The sequence below is a fragment of the Microtus oregoni genome, unplaced genomic scaffold (genome assembly GCF_018167655.1).
Source record: "Microtus oregoni isolate MIOR12 unplaced genomic scaffold, Mior012 000015F_ref0000493, whole genome shotgun sequence".
In the NCBI taxonomy this organism is placed as follows: domain Eukaryota; kingdom Metazoa; phylum Chordata; class Mammalia; order Rodentia; family Cricetidae; genus Microtus; species Microtus oregoni.
This window is the reverse complement of record NW_024543074.1, coordinates 44,198,996-44,221,259: the sequence shown is the minus strand read 5'-3', so window position 1 is coordinate 44,221,259 and position 22,264 is coordinate 44,198,996. Positions and strand designations below refer to the sequence as shown.

General features: G+C 45.4%; 1 protein-coding gene and 1 non-coding gene across 5 annotated transcripts in view; both read right to left on the bottom strand.

Moving 5' to 3' along the window:
* The window catches only part of Slc22a4 (solute carrier family 22 member 4), a 57,786-nt gene extending 37,769 nt beyond the window's left edge, over positions 1-20,017 (bottom strand). For 2 of the 4 annotated variants that reach the window (XM_041665643.1, XM_041665644.1), the window contains exon 1: positions 19,411-19,492. Coding sequence is in view for 1 of the 4 variants with exons in the window: in XM_041665640.1 (XP_041521574.1) it covers positions 19,411-19,803 (393 nt within the window). In the remaining 3 variants the exon portion in view is untranslated. Of the gene's footprint in view, positions 1-19,410 lie in introns of all 4 variants that reach the window. The other 2 variants (XM_041665640.1, XM_041665642.1) reach the window with 2 other exon arrangements.
* On the bottom strand, positions 9,398-9,504 carry LOC121457254. The gene has a single exon (XR_005975747.1). It is a non-coding gene; the product is annotated as a U6 spliceosomal RNA (small nuclear RNA).
* Positions 20,018-22,264: the final 2,247 nt, after the last annotated feature.

Sequence of the window (22,264 nt, the reverse complement as noted above, 5' to 3'; positions counted from 1 at the left end):
GAAAAATGGGGCCTGGGGCTAGGGAGTTCTATGCGCTGCACTTGAAAGACACCTTTGATTTTTAATTATCCAAGCAGTTCGAGCCAGAGATGACTGTGAGCTCGTACCAAAGCTGTGAAGGACCATAAAGATGCATCCTACACAAAATTGAAACCCCCAGAAGGCAGTCTGATGCCGAGCAAAGAACACAGGTTTTCTTAGATTCTGGCACTTCTGACATGTGACTTTGCCCGCACATTCATCTCTATCAGCCTGCTGCTTTATTTAAAAAATTGTATGTATGTGAAATCCATGCATATGCTTGTATGCATGCATACAGGTAGACATACCTGTGCCTGTGGGTGTGTTTGTGCAGGCCATGGGTCAGGGTGCCTGTGTATGCACATGTGGTCTTCCTCCACTGTGTGTATTTTGAGTCACGGTCTCTCACTGAACCTGGAGTCAGTGGAATCTGCTTGTCTCCACGGCCTGCCAGCACTGGGGTTACAGGCACACGCCATCATGTCAGGCTTTTATGTGGTTACTGGGGATCCGAACAGAGCCCTCATGCTTTCGAGGCAGGCATGAGGACCTTACTGATGGAGCCATCTCCCCAGTCCCCCTTCTCATCATCTTTAAAGAAGAGACCATAGTCCCTCCTGAGACAGAAAGCAGAAGTGCAAACAAACTTCCTTAAGCAAAAAATTCCCTCTCAAATGACCTGTGCCTCTCCACTAAGGAAAGCCATGGCTTAAAGTGGCGTGGGTAACAAGCTTAGTGTTTACTTTTGAATGTGGCCTGAGGAAAGATTCTTAGAAATAAAACTTCCATTCAAGTATGAAGAAAGTTAGAAAGCTCTTACCATAGGGCATAAAATCCTTCTCTAAACAGACTTAATCCCAGAGATGACTGTGAGTGAGAAATTAGCATCGGTCCATTTAAGAGTTAGCAACGGGTCTCTACAGTGTCCTCCCAGGAGGAAAGGAAGAGCTGAGAGTTAACAACAAAGTACATATCCACCCCAGCTCCTTCTTTATAACTTGGCTGTGAAATTTCTTGATCATCTGCAAAATAAAAAAAAAAACAGAAACAAACAAGAACCCCGAGTGTTTAATTTCTTCTGTTAATGACAGGTTTGTTGAGATATGATGTACATTACAGAAGTCTCGCTTGTAAAATGTGTAGTTCTGCAGTTCTTAATGTAGCCATAGAGTTGAGTCAGCAGTGTCTCCTATCCTTTGTGTATTTCTGTGTGTTTAATAGTGCTAGTATCTGATCGTGGTCCTTTTGTTTTTGTGCATTTATGTGTACATATATGTATATGTGTGTTTCTGTGTGATAATGCTAGTGCCTGATTGCTATGGTCCGTGTATGGAGGTCAGAGAAGTTGGAGCATCTTGCTTTTTGCTTGTCCTTGTGTATGCCAGATTAACTAGCCCATGAGCTTCTGGGGATTCTCTTGTCTCTGCCTTCCATCTGGTCATAGGAACCCTGGGATCATGGACACACAATCCTACATCTGTGTTTACATGGGTGCTGGGGATCCAAACTCAGGTCCTCATGCATGTGCAGCAAGCATCTTGCTCTCTGAGCCATCTCCCGGGTCCGACACCTACTTTTAGAATATTTCATCACTCTTGAACTAGATCTCAAGCCCGTTAGCAGGCAACCCTGTTGGCTTCTCTTCCCAGCCTATGAAACTCATCTATTTTCTGATCATGTGAGTTTCTTTTGGGGGGATAGTTCATATCATATAGACCTAAATTTGTTTGATTTTGTTTTGTTTTGTAGTACTAGGGGCTGGACAGAGGGCTTTGCCCATGCTAGGCAAGCACATTGATGCTGAGCCACATCTTTGCCTTGTTATGCTGTCTTTTTTTATAGGCCCTTTTCACTTAGGGTGATGCTTTCAAAGTTCATCATGCAGTGGAAGCCTGGGTCAGTGCTACCTTCCTCTTTACTGATGGATGATACTCACAGTATTGCTATAGCATGTGTTTTATATCTAAATGTATAGGCATTGCACTGTTTTTGGCTACAGTGTATAATGCCTTCATAAGTATTTATGTGTGTGGGCATGTATTTTCATTTCTCTTAATTATATGTATAGTGGTGTAATACTTAGGATATAGGGTAGGTGTCTGTCTAACCCTTAAGGGAGTTCTCATTCTATTTTCCAAAGTGGCAGTCCTGTTTTACAACCTGCCCCCCCCCCCCAAGCAATGGATGGTCTAAATTAAAGAGGTATACAGCAAGAGGTGCTGGTAGGAGTGAGCATTGTTTTCTCTCAGCAGTTAGAATGTCTCCCCCATCACCACCACTACCTTTGGTTTTTGGTTATTTGTGAACACGAAAAGCTAACCACATTTGAGTTCACTTGAATGTCACAAGTCATATTTTTGCTGTTTTCAAACTTTCCTCTTTGTGTTTATCTTTCAGTACTTTTATTATGACATATCTGAATAATGATTTCCTTGTCTTACTCTACTGAGTTTGTTGAGCTGCTGAGACGGGGAGAGCAATGTTTTCCATCCAATTTGTCTTCTTGGAGAATATTTTTTTTGCTGTTCTTTTCTTATCTTCCTCTTATTCCCATTGTGTATATATTGGTGCGTTAGTGGCATTCTGTGTTTCTTTGAGACTCTGTGCATTTGTTATTCCTTTCCCGTCTTTGCTCTTTGAATTTTGTAATTTTTAATCTTCTATCTGAAAATTCATTGGTTCATTCTTCAGCCAGTCCAATTCTTCACCAACACATTCTTGGGATTTTTATTTTTAGCTCTTGTTTATTTTCACTCCAGAGTTTCTATTTACTTCACACACACGCATACACACACACACACACACACACACACGCACACGCACACACATATGCACAGTGTCTGCCTCTTTCTTGGTATTCTGTATTTGATGAGAATGTTCTCCATGCCTCTTTTAATTTTTACCATCCTAATTTCCTATAGTTCTTTGACCATATTATAGCCATATGGACCTAAGAAACAAGCTGGTGTAGCTAGCCTAATATCTAACAAAATGAACTTCAAACTAAAATTAATAAAAAATATTGAGAAGGAGATTTCATATTCATTAAAGGAAAAATCCATCAAGATGAAGTCCCAATTCTGAACATCTGTGTCCCAAATACAAGGGCACCCACATCAATAAAGAAACATTACTAAAGCTTAAACTACACATCAAACCCCACACATTAATAGTGGGAGACTTCAATACCCCACTCTAACCAATGGACAGGTCTGCCAGACAGAAAAAGAGAAACAAGGGAAGTAGCAGACGTTATGATTCAAATGAACTTAATAGACATCTACAGAACACTTCATCCAAACACAAAAGAATATACCTTCTTCTCAGCACCTCATGGAACCGTCTCTAAAACTGACCACATACTCGGTCATCAAGCAAAACTCAACAGATACAAAAAAATTAAAATAACCCCTTTAACTCACCATGAGTTAAAGAGTTCAACAACAACACAAACTACAGAAAATCTCCAAGCTCGTGGAGACTGAACAACTCTCATCTGAACCACCATGGTTCAAGGAAGAAATAAAGAAAGAAATTAAAGACTTCCTATAATTCAATGAAAATTAATCCACAACATACCCAGACTTGTGGAGCACTGTGAAAGTAATGTTAAGAAGAAAGTTCATTGCACTAAGTGCCTACATAAAGAATTTGGAGAAATACCACAATAGTAGTTTAACAGCACACCTGAAAGCTCTACAACAAAAAGAGGCAAATTTATGCAGGAGGAGTAGGTGGCAGGAAATAATCAAACTCTGGGCTGAAATCAATGAATTAGAAACAAAGAGAACAATACAAAGAATCAATGAAACAAAGAGTTGGTTCTTTGAGAAAGTCAACAAGATAGATTTACCCCTATCCAAACTAATCAAAAGGCAGAGAGAGAAAACCCAAATTAACAAATTCAGAAATGAAAAGAGAGACATAACAACAGACACTGAGGAAATCTAGAGAATCATTAGGTCATACTTCAAAACTTGTACTCCACAAAATTGGAAAATGTAAAACAATTTTCTTGATAGGTGCCACACAGCAAAATTAAATCAAGACCAGATAAATAGTCTAATTATAGCTATAGCTCTTAAGGAAATAGAAACAGTCATTAAAAGCCCCCCCCCAAAGCCCAGGGTCATATGATTTCAGTTCAGAATTCTATCAGAATGTCAAAGAAGAGCTAATACCAATACTCCTCAAATTGTTCCAAACAACCAAAATAGAAAGAACTGCCAAATTCTTCTTATGAGGCCACAGTTACCATGATACCCAAACCACACAAAGAAAATTGCAGATCAATTTCCCTCATGAACATTAAAGCAAAAATACTCAATAAAACACTGGCAAACTGAATACAAGAACACATAAAAAAATCATCCAGTATGATCAAGTTGGCTTTATCCCAGAGATGCAGGGATGGTTTAACATATGAAAACCTGTCAACGTAATCTATCATATAAAGAAAAAGAACCACATGATCATCTCATCAAATGTTGAAAAAACTTTTGACAAAATCCAACTCTCCTTCATGATAAAGGCTCTGGAGAGATCAGGTATACAAGGAATGTAGCTAAATATAATAAAAGCAATATACAGCAAGTTGACAACAAACATTAAATTAAGTGGAGAGAAATTTAAAGCAGTTCTCCTAAGATCAGAAACAAGACAAAGCTGTCCACTCTCTCCAAATCTACTAGAAACAAGACAAGGTTGTCCACTCTCTCCATATCTACTAGAAACAGGACAAGGTTGTCCACTCTCTCCATATCTACTAGAAACAAGACAAGGCTGTTGACTCTGTCCATATCTACTAGAAACAAGAGAAGGCTGTCAACTCTCTCCATATCTACTAGAAACAAGACAAGGCTGTCCACTCTCTCCATATCTACTAGAAACAAGACAAGGCTGTCCACTCTCTCCATATCTACTAGAAACAACACAAGGCTGTCCACTCTCTCCATATCTACTAGAAACAAGACAAGGCTGTCGACTCTCTCCATATCTACTAGAAACAAGACAAGGTTGTCTACTTTCTCCATATCTACTAGAACAATAAGACAACAAAAGGAGATCAAGGGGATACAAATTGGAAAGGAAGAAGTCAAACTTTTATTATTTGCAGATGATATGATAGTATACATAAGAGACCCCAAAAATTCTATTAGGGAACTCCTATAGCAGATAAACACCTTCAGCAATGTGGCTGAATACAAGATTAATTAAATCAGCAGCCTCCTATATACAAATGATAAATGGGTTGAGAAAAAAGTCAGGGAAACCACACCCTTTACAATAGCCAGAAATAATATAAAATATCTTGGGATAACTCTAACCAAACAAGTAAAAGACCTGCATGACAAGAACCTTAAGTCTTTGAAGAAAGAAATTGAAGAAGATATTAGAAGATGGAAAGATCTCCCATGCTCATGGATCAGTAGGATTAACATAGTAAAAATGGCAATCTTAGCCAAAGCAATCTACAGATTCAGGCAAATCCCCACCAAAATCACAGCACAATTCTTCACAGACCTCAAAAGAACAATCCTGAACTTCATGTGAAAGAACAAAACAAAACACCCCAGGATAGCTAAAACAGTCCTGTACAATAAAGGAACTTCTGGAGGTCTCACCATCCCTGTAATACAGACTGCATGATACTGGTATATAAACAGACAGGTGGATCAATAAAATTGAATTGAAGACCCTGATATAAATCCACATACATATTTATTTATTTTAGTTTTGTGAGACAGGGTTTCTCTGTGTAAAAGCCCTAGCTGTTCTGGAACTAGCTCTTGTAGACTAGGCTGGCCTTGAACTCCCAGAGATCCACATACCTCTGCCTCCCGAGTGCTGGGATTAAAGGCAGTGTGCCACCACTGCCTGGCAATCCACATACTTATAAACACCTGATATCTGACAAAGAAGCCAAAATTATATTAGGGAAAAGAATAAGCATCTTTAACAAATGATGCTGGTCTAACTGGATAGCAGCATGTAGAAGAATGCAAATTGATTCATATCTATTGCCCTGCACAAAACTCAAGTCCAAGTGGATCAAAGATCTCAGTGTAAATCCAATTACACTGAACTTAATAGAAGAAAAAATGGGAAGTAGCCTTCAATACTTTGGCACAGGAAACCACTTCCTAAATATGACAATAGCACAGACACTGAGATCAATAATTAATAAAAGTGACCTCCTGAAATTGAAAAGCTTCTTTAAGGCAAAGGACATGGTCAACAAGACAAAACAACAGCCTACAGAATGGGAAAAGATCTTTAGCAACCCCACATCAGACAGAAGGCTGATCTCCATAATATATAAAGAACTCAATAAATTAGACATAAAGGTATCAAATAATCCAATTAAAAATGGGATACAGATTTAAACAGAGAATTCTCAACAGAAGAATCTCAAATGGCTGAGAAACACATAAAGAATTGTTCAATATCCTTAGCTACCAGGGAAGTGCAAATTAAAATGACTCTGAGATACCATCTTACACCTGTCAGAATGGCTAAGATTTAAAAAAGTACTGAGGACAGTGTATGTTGGAGAGGATGTGTGGAGAAGGGGAACATTCTCCACTGCTTGTGGAAGTACAAACCTGCACACCCACTTTAGAAATAAGTATGGTGGTTTCTCGAAAATTGGAAATCAATTTACCTCAAGACCCAGCTATACCAATATTGGGCATATATCCAAGGATGCTCAATCATACCAAAAGGACACTTACTCAACTATGTTCATAGCAGCATTATTGTCCTTCGACTGAAGAATGGATAAAGAAACTGGTAAATTTATACAATGGAGTATTACTCAGCTGTAAAAGGCAATGACATCATGAAATTTGCAGGCAAATAGATGGAACTAGAAAAAAAATCATCCTGAGTGAGGTAACCCAGATTCAGAAAGACAAACATGTTATGTACTCACTCATAAGTGGATGGATATTAGATGTAAAGCAAAGGATAACCAGGTTACAATCCATAGCCTCAGAGAATCTGGGTAACAAAGAAGACCCTAAGAGCGACATAAGGTTTTCTCTGGGAAAAGGAAATAGATGAGATCTCCTGGGTAAACTAGGAGCTGGCAGGGAGGGGGGTTGGAAACATGAGGGATCTGTTTGGTTAAGTTGTGAGTGGGATGAAGGGGGAGAATAATGAAAGAGATATCTTGATAGAGGGGGGCATTTTGCGGTTAGGGAGAAGCCTGGTACTTAGGAAATACTCAGGAATCCACAAGGAAGACTCCAAGCTAAGACTCCAAGCAATAGTGGAGAGGGTGCCTGAACTGGCCTCCTATAATCAGATTGGTTACTACCCTAATTGTCAACAGAGAGCCTTCATTCAGTAACTGATGGAAGCAGATGCAGAGATCCACAGCCAAGCACTGGGCCAACCTCTAGGAGTCCAGTTGACAAGAGGGAGGAGAGATTATAGGACAAGGAGGGGGGGTCAAGATCATGATGGGGAAACCCACAGGGACAGCTGACCTGAGCTAATGGGAGTTTATAGACTCTGGACCAATAGCTAGGGAGCCTGCATGGGGCTGACCTAGGCCCTCTGTATATGGATGACAGTTGTGGAGCTTGGTCTGTTTCTGGGGCCCCTAGCAGAGGAGCAGTGGGATTGGGACCTATTCCTGGTCTTTGACTTAGCGTTTTGGAATCCATTTCCCATGCAGGGATGCCTTGCCCAGCCTTGATGTAGGGGGACGAGCTTGGTCCTGTCTTAATGTGATACGACATGCTTTGTTGACTCCCATGGGAGGTCTGCTCCTTTTTGAACAGAGGAGGAGTGGATGGGGAGATAGACAGGAGGTGGGGGGAAGGGAATGGGAAGAAAGGAGGGAGGGGAAACTGTGTGGTTGGTATGAAAAATAAATGAAAAATTTAATAATTTTTTTTTAAAAAAAATGAAATAATGAGGGCTGGAGAGATGGTTCAGTGGTTAAGAGCACTGGCTGCTCTTCCAGAGGACCCAGGTTCTATTCCCAGCTCTGACATGACAGCTCACAACTGTCATGAGCTCTAGGCCATCAGACATCCTCACACAGAAACACATGCAGGCCAAACACCAATGCACATAAAATAAAAAGTTTAAATACGTAATAATATAAATAAGTAAATATTTTGGGATTTACTATTCAATTCATTTATTTAAAATCGAAGAAGCAGGGGCTGGCAAGATGGCTCAGCGGCTTGTCAAGCCTGGTAGCCAGAGACTGACCCCTGGTACTCGCAGAGCGGAAGGGGAGAACTGACTCCCGCAAGTTATCTTCTGAAGTCTACCTGCTGCTGCACACATGCACACACGTACTAAATAAACCAAGAATCGCAACTAAAACTTAAACATTGAAGAAGCAGAAGTCTGGGTGACTTCTCTTCTTTATTTTTACAAGAATATGTCACTTCCCGGTGGACTAACGTTCATATTTTGCCCATGTTTACCACTGAGCTGGGTCACCTCTAGTTAGACACTGGGTGGAGTCATTCTGAGGTTTGCTCTGACCTCAGAAAGGATGCTCTCAGCTGCTTTTTTGCTTTTTTCAATGTTTTTTTTTTCTGGTGATGAGGTGACCTGTGGATTAGCTGGTTGCTCTATTAGAGATACCTTTGAGTTACCCCCAAATCCCTGCTGTTTTCTGGAGCAATCCTAGGCTTCTTCTCCCGTGTACAGACAGTTTCAGTGATCTTTAGGCCACTTGTATCCTAGGTGAAACCGTAAGAGCAGTGGGCAGGGAGAGCGGCCTGTTCCTCTCAGGGTGGCACCTCTTCATGAGGAAGTTGCTGACTGTGGGCAAGCCCTTTGTGTGGTTTTGGCTTCTCTCTCTCTCTCCCCATCAACTTTCATGGCTTTCTTCTCTTGCATGGAACCTGTGACCCAGAAATAAGCAGGGGAAAAAGCAATCAAGGCCCTGGGGTTCTGGACCTAATGGCTGGTGGACAGAGCTGCCACTGTTTGCAGGGGATGGGTGGAGAAAGGATGGCAGCCTCTTGACTTCCTGACTGCATTCACCAGGTTTTAGCCGCTGTAACCCAGAGCTTAGGGAATGCAGGGATGAGGTGGGGCCGGGCTTGGTGGCCTTTCTGGATGAAACACTGTGAGTCACGGGGAACAAGAATCCTGTTTTCTTGACTGTATCCATCTCTGTGTGCCAGGGTGTGGGGGAGAAGACGGGTTGTTGCCCTAGCTTTGTTTTGGAGAGAGTGTTTGTAACAAGTCTGTTTCATCAGGAAGCAGACACGCTGTTTGGGAAGTCTCAGAATCTTTTCATTTACTTGCTGGTTTGTAGATTTTTTTTGAAATGGAGAAATAACTATTCTCCAAAATAACCAAGTGATTTTCCCTTTATGAAAGCTGGTTTGTCTTCTCTTTTCCTATGCAACACTTCATGGATTTGCGTGTCATCCTTGTGTAGAGGCCACACTAATCTTCTCTGTATCTTCCCAATTTTAGTAAATGTGCTGCCGAAGTAAGCATGTCATTTTATTATTAAGTTCTAAGAGTTCTTTTCACATTCTGGATATAAGTCCTTTAACGCATATGTTCTGACATAAACGTTTGCCTTATTTTTCAGAGAGCAAGAGAGAAGATGATCTCAGAGGTCAGAAGAGAGCATCAGGTCTCTGGACCGAAAACTGATGTGGATTCTGGGAACCAAACTCAGGTCCTCTGTAGGCGCAGTATTTCCTTTTAATGATGGGCCACCCCCCACCCGCCTTTGTCACATACATGATTTGCAAATATTTGGCTTCAAGTTTTTTGTTTTGTTTTGTTTTGGTCCTCTTAGCTATTTGCTTATTATAGTTTTTTTTCCTTTCTTCTTTCTTGGTTTTTAGAGACAGCATTTCTCAGTGTAGCCCTGGCCATCCTGGAACTTGCTTTGTAGACAGACCAGGGTGGTCTTGAACTCACAGAGATCCACCTGCCTCTGCCTCCCAAGTGCTGGGATTAAAGGCGTACACCACCACTGCCCAGTTCATATGTTTCTTTATTTTATTTTATTTTTTATTTATTTTTTTCGAGACAGGGTTTCTCTGTAGCTTCGGAGCCTGTCCTGGAACTAGCTCTTGTAGACTAATCTGGCCTCGAACTCACAAAGTTCCGCCTGTCTCTGCCTCCCGAGTGCTGGGATTAAAGGCGTGTGCCACCACCGCCCAGCGATATATGTTTCTTTATAAACAATGGAAGACAAGCAACTGCTAAAACTAATAATGATCTCCGTGTCTTCCTTCCTTTGGATTGGGTTACAGAAAGAGCTACCAAAGGTGGAGAGGTGTCGGCGAGGAGTTCTGTGGTTACCCAAGGCTGGGGAAGTAGCTCAGTGTGAGAACACTCACTTAGGGTGCAAGAGGTCTGGGGCTCTACCAAGGACACCACCAAAACAAAAACTGGCTGTAACAGTGTCACACGATCTACAAAGTTAAATTTTATCCAGAAAGTTCTGCGCAAGAGTGAGGAGAGGGCTGTGAGCTGTGGCCAGAAGAGCTGACTTGCGGCAAAAGAGCCATTTCATAGTTCTGGTTAACTTATCATCAAATCTACATGTGCAGACTTATCAATCATATGCAGGCTTTTGTTTTCTTCTCCAAGGCAAGCTCTTATGTATCCCACGCTGGCCTCCAGCTAGCCATGCAGCAGGGCTCCTTGAACCCCTGGCAATCCTGCCTCTACCCGCCAGATGCTGGCATTACAGGTGTGGCTAACACACCCAGTTTATGCAACATCGGGAATCAAACCCAGCTACACCCCAGGCTCCTAAGTCGGCTTCTGTTTAATCCTTTTTGTAAATTGCAATATTGCTATAGACAAGGTGGACATAAGTTAAGAATTTTTCTCTTTGGGGTCCAAAAATGTAAAGAAAGCCATTCTTTTACTGACTCGGGTTTAACTTCTGGGTTAGAGCAATGGCCAAGGAGCATGGGGCTCTGCTAATAGCCGTTAGTTGAAAGTTTGAGAAACAAGGTGGAGTTGGGAAAGAGGCCCTAGGGGACCTGAATCTGCCCCTGTATTTGGGGACAGGATCTATCATGGCCTTCCCAGGCCCTACTCTGGGACTATGAACAAATAGACTGAATCTGTACCAGCCGCTGCTCAGGGACCCCCACCCCCACCCCCAAGGAGTCAGGATGAGTTTGGCTCCAGGCACTGCGATTTATTTAGTTATTTCATTTTGAGAAAGGATTTCTTTGTGTAACCCAGGCTGTCCTCAAATCTGGAATCCTCCTGCTTCTGCATCCTGAGTTCCGGGATTGCAGGCGTGGGCTGCCACATCTGTCCGCCCTCTTGCAAACACTGAGCAGGAGTTGCTACCCTCGGATACCCATACTTCTTATAAGAGTACAGTGGGTTGGGAACTTGCGGTGTAATAGCAGTAAACCCCATCCTTTCTCCACCCCTCCCCCAATTCCCTCCACACTGGCTAGGTCACACATAGAGATTTTTGTCTTTTGGTGGGGGGGGGGGATTGGAGATATGTGTCAGGTACCAACACAGCCCTTCCACATAAGAAAATAACCAGCAACAGGAAGGAACAGTAGTGCTGCCCGAGACCCCTTGCCAGGCCCCTCCTGACTAGCTTGCCTGATTGCTGTCACCATGTCACCTTGAACTCTGTCTATGGGTTCTGCTACCCACAGGGAGGGATGGACAAAGTCTGTTTATCCCGAGGCTTGGCAGCGGGTGAAATAGCCTGAGAACAAAGGTGCGTTCTGGCATCCTAGAGCCAGTTGTCAGAGGAACACAGCCCCACGGTGACAGAGCAGCCAGTAGACAAGGAAGTACACACAAGTCAGGGGCACTCCCCGAGTCTTCCTCTGTTTACTGGCAAAAGCCAGATTTCTGAAGGCTGACAGGAAATAAAGTCTCCCTGGAGCTGGCAGGAACGCTGGCTTTGAAACCATGAGAGCAAATCTGAGTGCTGAGGGATTTAGTTAATACTCAAGCCATCTCGACAGACAATTTGCCAATTTGGTGTCTTGGGGCCCATTGTTTTAGTTTAATGACTCCAGGGAGGGCACGAGTGTCTCATCCTGGCAGCCAGCAGTATCCTAGAGTATCCTATAACCATCCTGGCAGGAATGAAGGTAATCTAAAGAGACACCTGTACTCTCCTCTCTGCAATAATGGACCTGAAAAAATTGTAATTTTCCTTAGGAGCTCTTGGGAGAAGGAAAATTCTGGGAAGCTGGTGCCAGCCAGAGGGCCTGTTTGCTTTCTGGAAAGAAAATCTCACACAGTCTGGCAGCCTGTCAGCTCACTTTGCCAGAGAGATTGGAGTCCAGATGGTGATGATGGGCGGGACCACACCTTGACCAGGATTCCTTAGCTGAGCAGAATTCTTGTCCTCCATTTAAACCTGAGCCTCATGTCAGGACCCAGTGGTGGACTTCTGAGCTGTCACAGGCTCTGACCTGTACAACTCCAGTTAGCTGGAGTAGAACAAAGCAAACTGCCCATTACTCCCTTGGCCAGGCCTGCCTAGACTCCAGAGGAAACAGTCTGTATTAAATTCAGTTGCAAGATGAAGTCTGCTGGAGTGGCCATCCCCATACTGGCTTAGTCAGTGCCCCTGTTTCCTTCCCATCCTCTGAAGCTCTCTATGAGCTTGTAACGGGGTCCTATGTTCCTCTGAAAACTTGGCCCACCTTGGGGCTATGAATAAAACCAGTGTCCTGACCCCAGGAAGGGAGGCACAAGGCTGGTGCCTCCTGGGACACAGGCCCTCTGTGCAGGTTCTATACGAGGGAGTCACACTTCCAGCTACCACATCCCCAGACTCCCAGGGACATAGCCAGCTGCAGAAGAGGGCAAAGGCAGTTAGGGTGGGCAGCAGCTCCATGTTAGGCTACTGAAGGGTCTTGGAGCAGGTTGGCCCTCAGGACACAGGACTCCCTTGAGGCCTGAAGCCCAGAGCCTAGGTGAATCTGGGTCTGGTTCACATAGGCACTTCTAGTTTGTGGACTAAGGCCAAGAAGACACGCAAAAGCCAGCTCATGCCCAGTGCCCCGCCCTTGCGTGTCTCTCTGCTCCTTCAGCCTCAGGGCAGGAGACATCTGAGTTTACTCAGGTACAGCTACTGGAGAACTAAATCATGACCCTAGAGATAAAGGTAGGACCACCGCGGCAGAAAATCGTCCACTATCACGCAGGTTGTTTAAAAGGGTGCTCAGGGTCCCTTCGTCCCCAACAGAAGCTCCCTATCTCAAGTCCCACACATCTTTGCCTCTGTTCCTGCACAGACACTACCCTGTGGATAATTTAGCTACTAGATAGGATAGACACTCCCTTCCCTGGGGTGATCACAGAAACTTCCAGCCCAGAGTCCAGAGATGGAAAACCCTCACCTCGTATTCTTATTCTTTTTCCTTAAAGGGAATAATGACTTGGTTCAAGGCCATACAGCTTAATATTCTGACATATTAATATTAAGGACAGTCGTAGGCATAACTGATTAAATGAAATAAACAGATGTGAGCCCACGCATACATGAATAAATATACACAGAAACAAACGCCTGTGGAGGGGAAGCATTTATTTCTAGAATCATCTCAGATTGCCGCTAGGCAAAGACTACCGAACTAGTCACCTCAGTCAAAGTTTGGAGATCTGTGCTAAACTCAGGGGGTAAAATTTGTATTATCTCCAAATATCTCCCCTCAAATGTTTATTAACTATGAAAGGGAAAACAGTAACAGTGACAGCAGAAAAATCCAGCAGACACCAACTTAACCAAATGAACAATATTCATATTGCTAGCAATTAAGACCCTGTCAGCATTATATAGCTGGCTTGACGCTGGGAAAACATAACACTTCAGCTGCATTCTTATCCCAAACTGCATAGGTGGGAAAATTATACAAACCCAAGTTGGGGGGCATTCATTAAAACAACACAGAAGACACATCATGGTCCCAAAAGATCAGGAAAGGCAGAAAAACCGTCTCACACTGGAGACCAGGATGTGACAGCAAAGTGTGGTGGGACGATGGACCGGATCAGAACACAGACATGCGACGCTAGTGGTACTTTGACCAATGTTAATTTCCCTGCTTAAATAAATGCATTATGGGCAATTTAAATTGATAGTGTCAGATCTGGGTGTGGTGACACAGTTGGCTATCCCAGCATGGGGGTGGGAGGCAGAGTCAAGAGGAGCCCTATCTGGATGATACAGTGAGTCTGAGCTACAGAGCGAAACCCTGTCTGAGAAAAACAATAAAGAAATTGCTAAGGTCAGAGGAAGCTAGCTGTATGTGTAAGCTAGCTGTATGTGTAAATGGTCTGTATTATTTTAATAACTTTTCTTTGAATCATAAGTTATTTCAAAATAAGGATAAGAAATTTGATTCTTAGCAGCTACAGAGACTGAATGGCTTGTACCACACACACAGCCCCTAAGGGAGGAAATGACTTGTATGTGGAAGCCCACAGAGACAGGTGTACACAAGGGAGCCACAGTCCAGACACCAGATTCCCATCTCCTGACAACTATGAAAGGCATTTCTCTGGACTCCTGGCTGACCCTGTCCTCCTGGGGAGGGGCACAGGGACAGTCGGATGGACTTTTCATTCTGGAGAATATCAGGGTGTGGAGGATGAGGCAGAGGCACATTCTTAGGACAGTCCTTCTATTCTTGTCACAGGCTGTAGGGACCTGTCAGGAGCCCTGGGCTCAGCCTTACAGGGTGAGGTCATTTCGCTCACTGTCACTGCTAAGTCAGCACGGGCTCTAGCATATCTTTTGTTCTCAGGTCCTGGCACTGCATCTGTGGGGACAGGGGTTCAACTCTCATCCAACAAACGTCATCACTTTTTCTACCTGCCACAACCCAAGCCTTGGGGAAAGTTCCCCAAATACCCACAATGTCCAGGCAGAGATGAAGGTAACCAGGGTCTGTGCTTAGTGCTGTTCACTACTCAACCTGTGACACCATTTTTCTGTCACACATGATATGGCCCACACAGGGCCACTGCTCTGGAGGTGGACACTGCTCATCTACTCTTTGAGAAATTGTACAGAGGGTGGGGGAGATGGCTTAGTGGGCAAGAGCACTGGCTACATAGGCATGAGGCTCTGAAAGAAAACTCTAGCATCTATGATAAAAAAAAAATTCTGGAGCTGGGCTGTAGTGGTGCACATCTTTAATCCCAGCATGCAGCAGGCAGAGGTAGGCAGATCTCTGTGGGTTCGAGGCCAGTCTGATCTACAAGAGCTAGTTCCAAGACAGCTAGGACTGTTACACAGAGAAACCCTGCCTTGAAAAACAAACGACAACAACAACAACAAAGCTGGGAATGTCCTCGGAGCACATCAAGCAACAGTAACCTACAGTTATCTCATATTCCACCCTCCCCTTTCTTTCTGCCTCCTCTCTCTCTTTCTCTCTCTGTTGTGTGATGGTTTTACTCTTTTGTCTTTTTGAGGGGCCTACCACTCAGCTCCCAAATAAATCACACAGAGGCTTATCAGTTGTGAATGCCTGGCCTTAGCGTGGTTTGTTTCTTGCCAGCTTTTCTTATCTTAAATTATCCACTACCTTTTGCCTCTGGGATTTTATCTTTCTCTATTTCTGTATACCTTACTTTACTTCTCTCTCCATGGCTTGCTGTGTAGTTTGGTGTCCTGATGTCCTCCTCTCCTTCTTCTCTTGCCCCGTTTCTAGTTTCTCCTTCGATTTATCCTGTCTGCCAGCCCTGCCTGTCCTTGCTCCTACCTCGCTCCTGGCCACTCATCTCTTTATTAAGACCATCGGGTGTTTTAGACAGGCAGAGTAACACAGCTTCAGAGTTAAACAAATGCAGCATAAACAAAAGTCACACACCTGAAAATAATATGCCCCAACATCTCTATCTCCCTCCCCTCTCATGTTTTGAGTCAGAGTCTCACTATGTACCCCAGGCTGACCTTGATCTTCCTCCTCCCCTTCTCAGTGCTATTCCAGGGGTATGCTGTCATGTCTGTGCTTTACCCGAGTCTTGTAAGTGAAGTGATGTATTTGTGGGACTAGCCTGTTTCAGCAAGCATGATGTCTTCACCAGCCATTCATAGAGCCTGTGCCCACTACTTGCCTTCTCTTAGAGTGAGATCAAACTCTGTTGCTCAGATAAACTTCGAGCAGTTGATGGAGATCAGGGTGCATTCATCTCTGGGCTAGTGAGAACAATGCAGCTATGAACACGGATGGGTGGGTAATTTGTAACATGCATTCATTGTGAATGTGCACATGGGAGAGTGCCGGTGTGAGCTGGAGTTACAGGTGCTCGTAAGCCACCTGACTTGGATGCTGGCATCTGAACTGCCGTCCTCCGCAAGAGCACATGCTGCTAACAGATAAGACTCTCCCAGCCTAACAGATAAGTCTTAGAGACCCTGGTTTCAATTCTTTTGGTGTTTACCTAAAGTGGAAAGGGTTGTTTGTATGGTAATTCTATACTACTACTACTACACCATTCTTTGACACAGGGTCATTGTATCACAGGCTGCTCTGAGACTCATCATGTAACCAAGGATGACTCTGGGCTTCTGCTTCCATTTCCTGCCTCTGGGATTATAGTCATGCGCCACCACACCCAGTTTCTTCTATTTTTACTTTGTTGAAGGACAGTAACACTCTTCTCGCGGCAGCTGTGTCATTGCACATTCTCCTGAGGTTTGGGTTTTGTTTTGTTTGGAAACAGGGTTTCACGCTGTGTCCTAGATTGGCTTGGAACTCATAGCCATCCTTCTGCTTCGGCTGCTTGGGTGCTGGGACGTAGGCTGGATCTTAAGTGTCTCTTGAAAGTTATTTATTGAAGACTTGGCTCCCAGCTTAAAGCTGCTGTGGGTTGGGTTGGGGTTTCTTGAAGGGGTGAGGCCCGCTGGAAGGAAGCTAGGCCTTTGGAAGGAGATTTGGGAGCCCTGGTCTCTTCCTCCTTCTCCCTCCTATGTGTCTTCTCCACAAGGACAGCTGCTTCACTCTAGCGCACCCGCGTTACCAGTATGCTCTGCCTCACCAAGGATCCTCAGAGTGACAGGAGGCAATGATCACAGGCCTGGACTTTGTCTCTTTATAAACTGCTTATGTCAGGGGCTTGCAGTGGTAACTGGGACTGAGTGACATATTCTCACGGGTAATACACGGGGGTTCCATCTTCCCCACATTCTCCTCAATACTTGTTTTGTTTCTATTTCGATTAATTGCCACCCAGACTCTGAATTACTGCCCCCTCTGGAGAGACCCACCCCACCCCGCTCACTCTGGTTCTTGCTTCCTCTCCTTCTCTTTCCAGCTACCAGCGCCCTTTGCCTTTTGACTCCCACCATCCAAAAAAGCAAGCGAGGGAGAGAAAGGCCACCGAGTAAAGCAGGTCACGTGTGCACACGTGAGTACATGAGGAAGGAGTTACTAGGAGTGCCCAAAGGCCCCTGGGGACAGCACGGTGGCACACCTATGGACTGGAAAGCTGGTAGTTACTCACCCCCCCTCCCCCCATCACAAGCCTTAGGCAAACAAAACCATCCAGAAGGACAGCAGCCAGGTTAAGTGGATGTCCATGAAGGCTGCAGACAGTGAGTCTAACCTCCAACTCTAATGCAGGGAATAATTCCAGAACTAAAGGATGAGCTGTTCTCAGTTTTAGATGCCCTGGGGCCAGGCACAGCAAGGCCACCCAAGGACCAGACACAGGCAGGGTGCTAGCGTGATTGGGGGGGGCGCAGGCTCACCCACTCTCCATGAGACCTGCATCCTCCACAGCTGCCACCCTTGACTGAGTATTCTCTTGCAGGAGTGACTTCCACAGCCTTCCCCCAATCTTGCTTTCCATGGCAGTTAGATTGGACTCTAGGAGCACAGATAGGGCTGGGAGAGGTGGTATATAGCTCTAATTCTCTGTATCTAGGAGGCAGAGGATCACTGTGAGTTCAAAGTCAGTCTGGGCTGTGCAGTGAGTTACACACTAGACAAGCTTACACCTGTGACCTTGTCTCAAAAGAAAATAAAAACATAGATCATAGGCTTGCTATTTCCAGGTCCTCAAAATATAGTCAGTTCTTCAGAATACGCGCAAGCTGGCCTTAGAGGCAGCTCTAGCCTCTTAACCTCTCCTGAACTCCACCTACCCAATCTACAGGGCTCCTGTTCCCAGGACCGGCCATGCTCTTTGCTAAACAGGGCCATCCCTTGTCTCCAGATTTGCCTCATATTCTATGACTCCTTCCTGCTGTATCTCCAGATCTAGCTATTCCATGAAGTTTATTTACCCAAAGTCACACATAAAACAAGCCAAGATTTGAATTTTGGCTTCTGACATCCAACACTAAGTAGGGTTGACGTTAACTCTCAACACAGCTGATATGGCCCCCGACAGGCATCTCAGGTCTGCAGCCAGGACCCACACCCTAGCTGTCTGCACCCTGGGGCCAGACACATGTTTTTGATGACTGCTACATAGTCCTGGGGGAAAGAGATAAAGAAGTAGGCGAGGCTGCTGTTAGCTGTCGCCCCCTCCCTTGGGAAGAACATAGTTTTTGTTGTGTTGCTGTTGCTTTTACACCCCCCTTACCCCCTTGGGAGAAAGCTAGAACAGAGGCAGCTTTGGGAGGTGGGAAAGCCGGAAATCAGTCCTTGGGGAAGCTCTTTCCAGAAAGAGTGTGTGTGTTGACCTGCTATCACCTGGTCATTATCAAGAAACACAATACATGTTTCCAATAACCCAATATGTTAAGAGGCAAGAGCTTGTGAGTAATCTGTGCAGTAGAAAACAGGGAAAGGGAACAGGTCCACATCCAGACTCTGGTGACTTAGGGAACCCTTTCCCAGACTACATAGAGGTAGGTGGTCCCAGATGGAGCCTCTGCCCACCAGGTGACACTTCCTACGGGTGTATGGGTCCCTCCATGAGTGTCCAAAGGCCAGCTTCTGCTTTTGACTCCTTGCTTCCAGCCAGCGTCAAGGGACAGCAGCCTCCTTTTGGAGAAACTGGGGCCTCAACACAGAGGCCCTTCTCTGTCGCAAGCTCCTTGGTGTGTGTGCATACTTGAGCTCAAGAGACCACCACATTCCTTCTCTCCTCTGTGGCCAGGAAGGATCTCTGACTATGTATCAAGACGGAATGGGGTTTGGCCTGCCCAGGGAAGCATTGACGCTCTTGAGAAACTATCTGTTGTGAAACTCAGAAAGGAAAAGGCAGTTGGTGACAACACTCTTTTCCATCCCTTCCATGCTACACAGAAATCATCAGCTCTGAGCCTGTGCTGAAAATGAACTTATAATTCCACTGTGCCTGGGAGGTTTGAGACTGAGTGTGACATTAACCCAGGCACTGCCAGGGACTGCTGGGGGGCACTGATGCAATGGAATGTCCATTCCTACTGTCTGTCTCCAGCAAAGCTCTGTCACCTACCTCGGTCACGATGGTAGACAAAAAGACGTCATTGCTGTACTCCCAGCCATCCAGGCAGCTCTCCTGCTCCAGCTGCCCCAAGTCCACATCCAGTCCTGGTTCCAGCCCCAGCGCAGAGAAGTTGGCGATGGTAGCCAGTCGGTAGCGGCGACAGCTCTGAGGCACCTGTCGTCCGTCCTTCGTCTCCAACGGGATGCTGTGGTTGCGCCACGAGCTGCTCAGGTTCACGGTGTCAGGCACAAGGCAACGGTGCTCCGGTGACCCTGCCAGGAACAAGACTGACATCCCATTGAAGCCATTGGGGATAATGCTGGCGCTGAGGAGGAAGAAGATGAGGCGCTGGAAGGGGCCCCAGTCTCCTAGGAAGGCGGTCGCCTCGTCGTAATCACGCATGCTCCCAACCTTTCCTTCACAATTTGCAGGAGAGGGTAGAAGAGGATCGGAAGATTGAGGCTCCCGGCCGGGGTCTTCCCGGTGGCTGAATGCAAGCGGGCTGCAGGTGCTGCAAAATCTCCCAGGACCTGGCGTGGAGCTGGGGAAAGCCGAGTTCTCGGGACCACACCCCCTGTGCGGGCCAGGCACCTAGAGGCTAGTGCATTTACCGAGAGGGGCGGTACTCCCGGGTCGGCTCCGCCTCCAGCTGGGTTCCACTCAGGGCCTCCAGCTAGAATCTGCTGTGCAACGTGCCTGCAGCAAGTCCGGAGCTCCGATTTTCTCAGCCCCACGTGGGAGGGTAAGCAACAGGGAGGGGCCGCGTCCGGAGAGCACGATCTCTAAGGGGTTGACCCTGGCTTCAATGTCCGCGTCGTGCCAGGCCTAGCCCGGGGGTGGTGTCCGTTGTTCCACCGTGAAAGTTTGGAGTCTGAGCTCCGGCTGGCGGACGCGACACTTATTCAAATCCGTGCTCGCAGGAGACCTCTGTGGGTGACAGGAATGCCACCTCTTCACACACACCAGCGTGGGAGTTCGCTTCTGTGCCTTGGCGTGGCTCTAGCTCAGCACTGGACTGCGAGGGGCTGGAGAAGTGTCCTTGGAACAGCAGGATCCTCACCTTGAAAAGAAGCAACTGTGGCCTGGGACTCGCCAAGTCAAGTCGTGCTGAGTCAGAGACACGCCCTGGACTAAAAGGGCCGGGTCACAGGCCTCCGAGTTGTCCCTGTGTCCTCTTGAAGATTCCCTGAGGCCTCTATAGGAGACACCAGAGGGACACAGGCCCACTAGGGAGCAATGGAGTCGTATTTTTCACCACAACAGGGCTCTGGTGTTTGTCCTTTGGCACTCTCCATGCACCCAGGGCTCTTTATTGCGGCAGGGTGCCAAAGCCTTTTGGACAGAAAAACCTTCTATTGCAGAAAGGCCAGTTCCCTGTCCAGGAATCAAAGGTGTAAGGAAGAGAACGAGTACAAACTAGTGAGATTTGGCTATCATATCTGGCAGGGTGGCCAAAGGAGGGCCAAGACAGCCTTTTCCTCTCTCTGTTCAGTATCCACATCTAAGGCCCTGGGAACACCTTGTCCTAGCCCAGGCTGGAACCTGTGACCTGGGATCCATGGGGCTGGTGATATGACAGACTGAGGAGCCCATCACTTTGCACAAACCGCTTGCTTCTCCAGACTATCTCCGAGAGACTGAAGGGGACTTCTGTTTGTTCTTGTTTTTGGCAGCCTCCAGTCTTACCCCTACTGTTAGGCTGACTTCCCACCACTTGGAAATACAGTTTTCTTTCCTGTCGTTTAAGACCATGCTGCCTAATGTGCCAGAACAACTCTGGTTTATGCCTTCTATTTTTATTTTACTTGTTTCTTTGAGACAGGGTCTCTGTATGTAGCCATGACTGTCCTAGAACTCCCTATGTAGACCAGGCTGGCCTCAACTCAGAGATCTGCCTGCCTCTGCCTCCCAAGTGCTGGAATTAAAGATGTATGCCTCTATGTCTGTCTTCCACCTCAAACTACTAAAAAACACAACCAGAGACAAGAACTTATATGAAGCAGTTTACTTTTGACTAATGATCTGTTGGGAAATGTTGTTTTAAGCTGTGTGACTTTTGTTTATGCTGCATTTGTTTAACTCTGTGAAGATGTGATTCTGTGCCTGTCTAAAACACCTGACGGTCTAATAAAGAGCTGAACAACCAATAGTGAGGCAGGAGCAAGGATAGGCAGGGTTGGCCGGCAGAGAGTATAAATAGGAGAAAGGAGGCAAGGGGGGAGCAATGAAGAACAAGGGGAGGAGGATTTCAGGGGCCAGCTACCCAGCCAGCCATGGAGTAGGATATACAGAAGTTAAAAAGGGAGGGAGGAAGCCCAGAGGCAAAAGGTAGCTGGGAACTTGTGAAGCTTGCACAAAGGCTAGATTCATTCCGCAGTACCAGAAAAAGTAAACAAGCAGATCACATGTGAATCTGTTAACTCAGCATAATACTGAACATACATTAAATTAGATCAGTAGATAGATTAATTAGCTAATTGCTAAATTTTGGGTAGAATATAGCCATTTTTTAAAGATTTATTATGTATACAGTGTGAGAGCCATCATGTGGTTCCTGGGAATTGAACTCAGGACCTCCTGGAGTACAGTCAGTGCTCTTAACCTCTAAGCCATCCCTCCAGCCTGAATATAGCTATTTTAAAAATATTAATTTTGCTAATCCATGAACAAGGGAGAACTTTTCCATCTGCTAGAATCCTTATCTCTTCTGTGTTTTAAAGGTTTCTTTGTAAAGCCTCTTAGATTTACTCCTAGATATTCTGTCTTTTTTTTAGTTTTTGTAAATGGGGATGCTTTCCTAATTCCTGTGTCAGCATATTCACTCTCAGTATATAGAAGAACTGGTTTCTGGATGATGATTTTG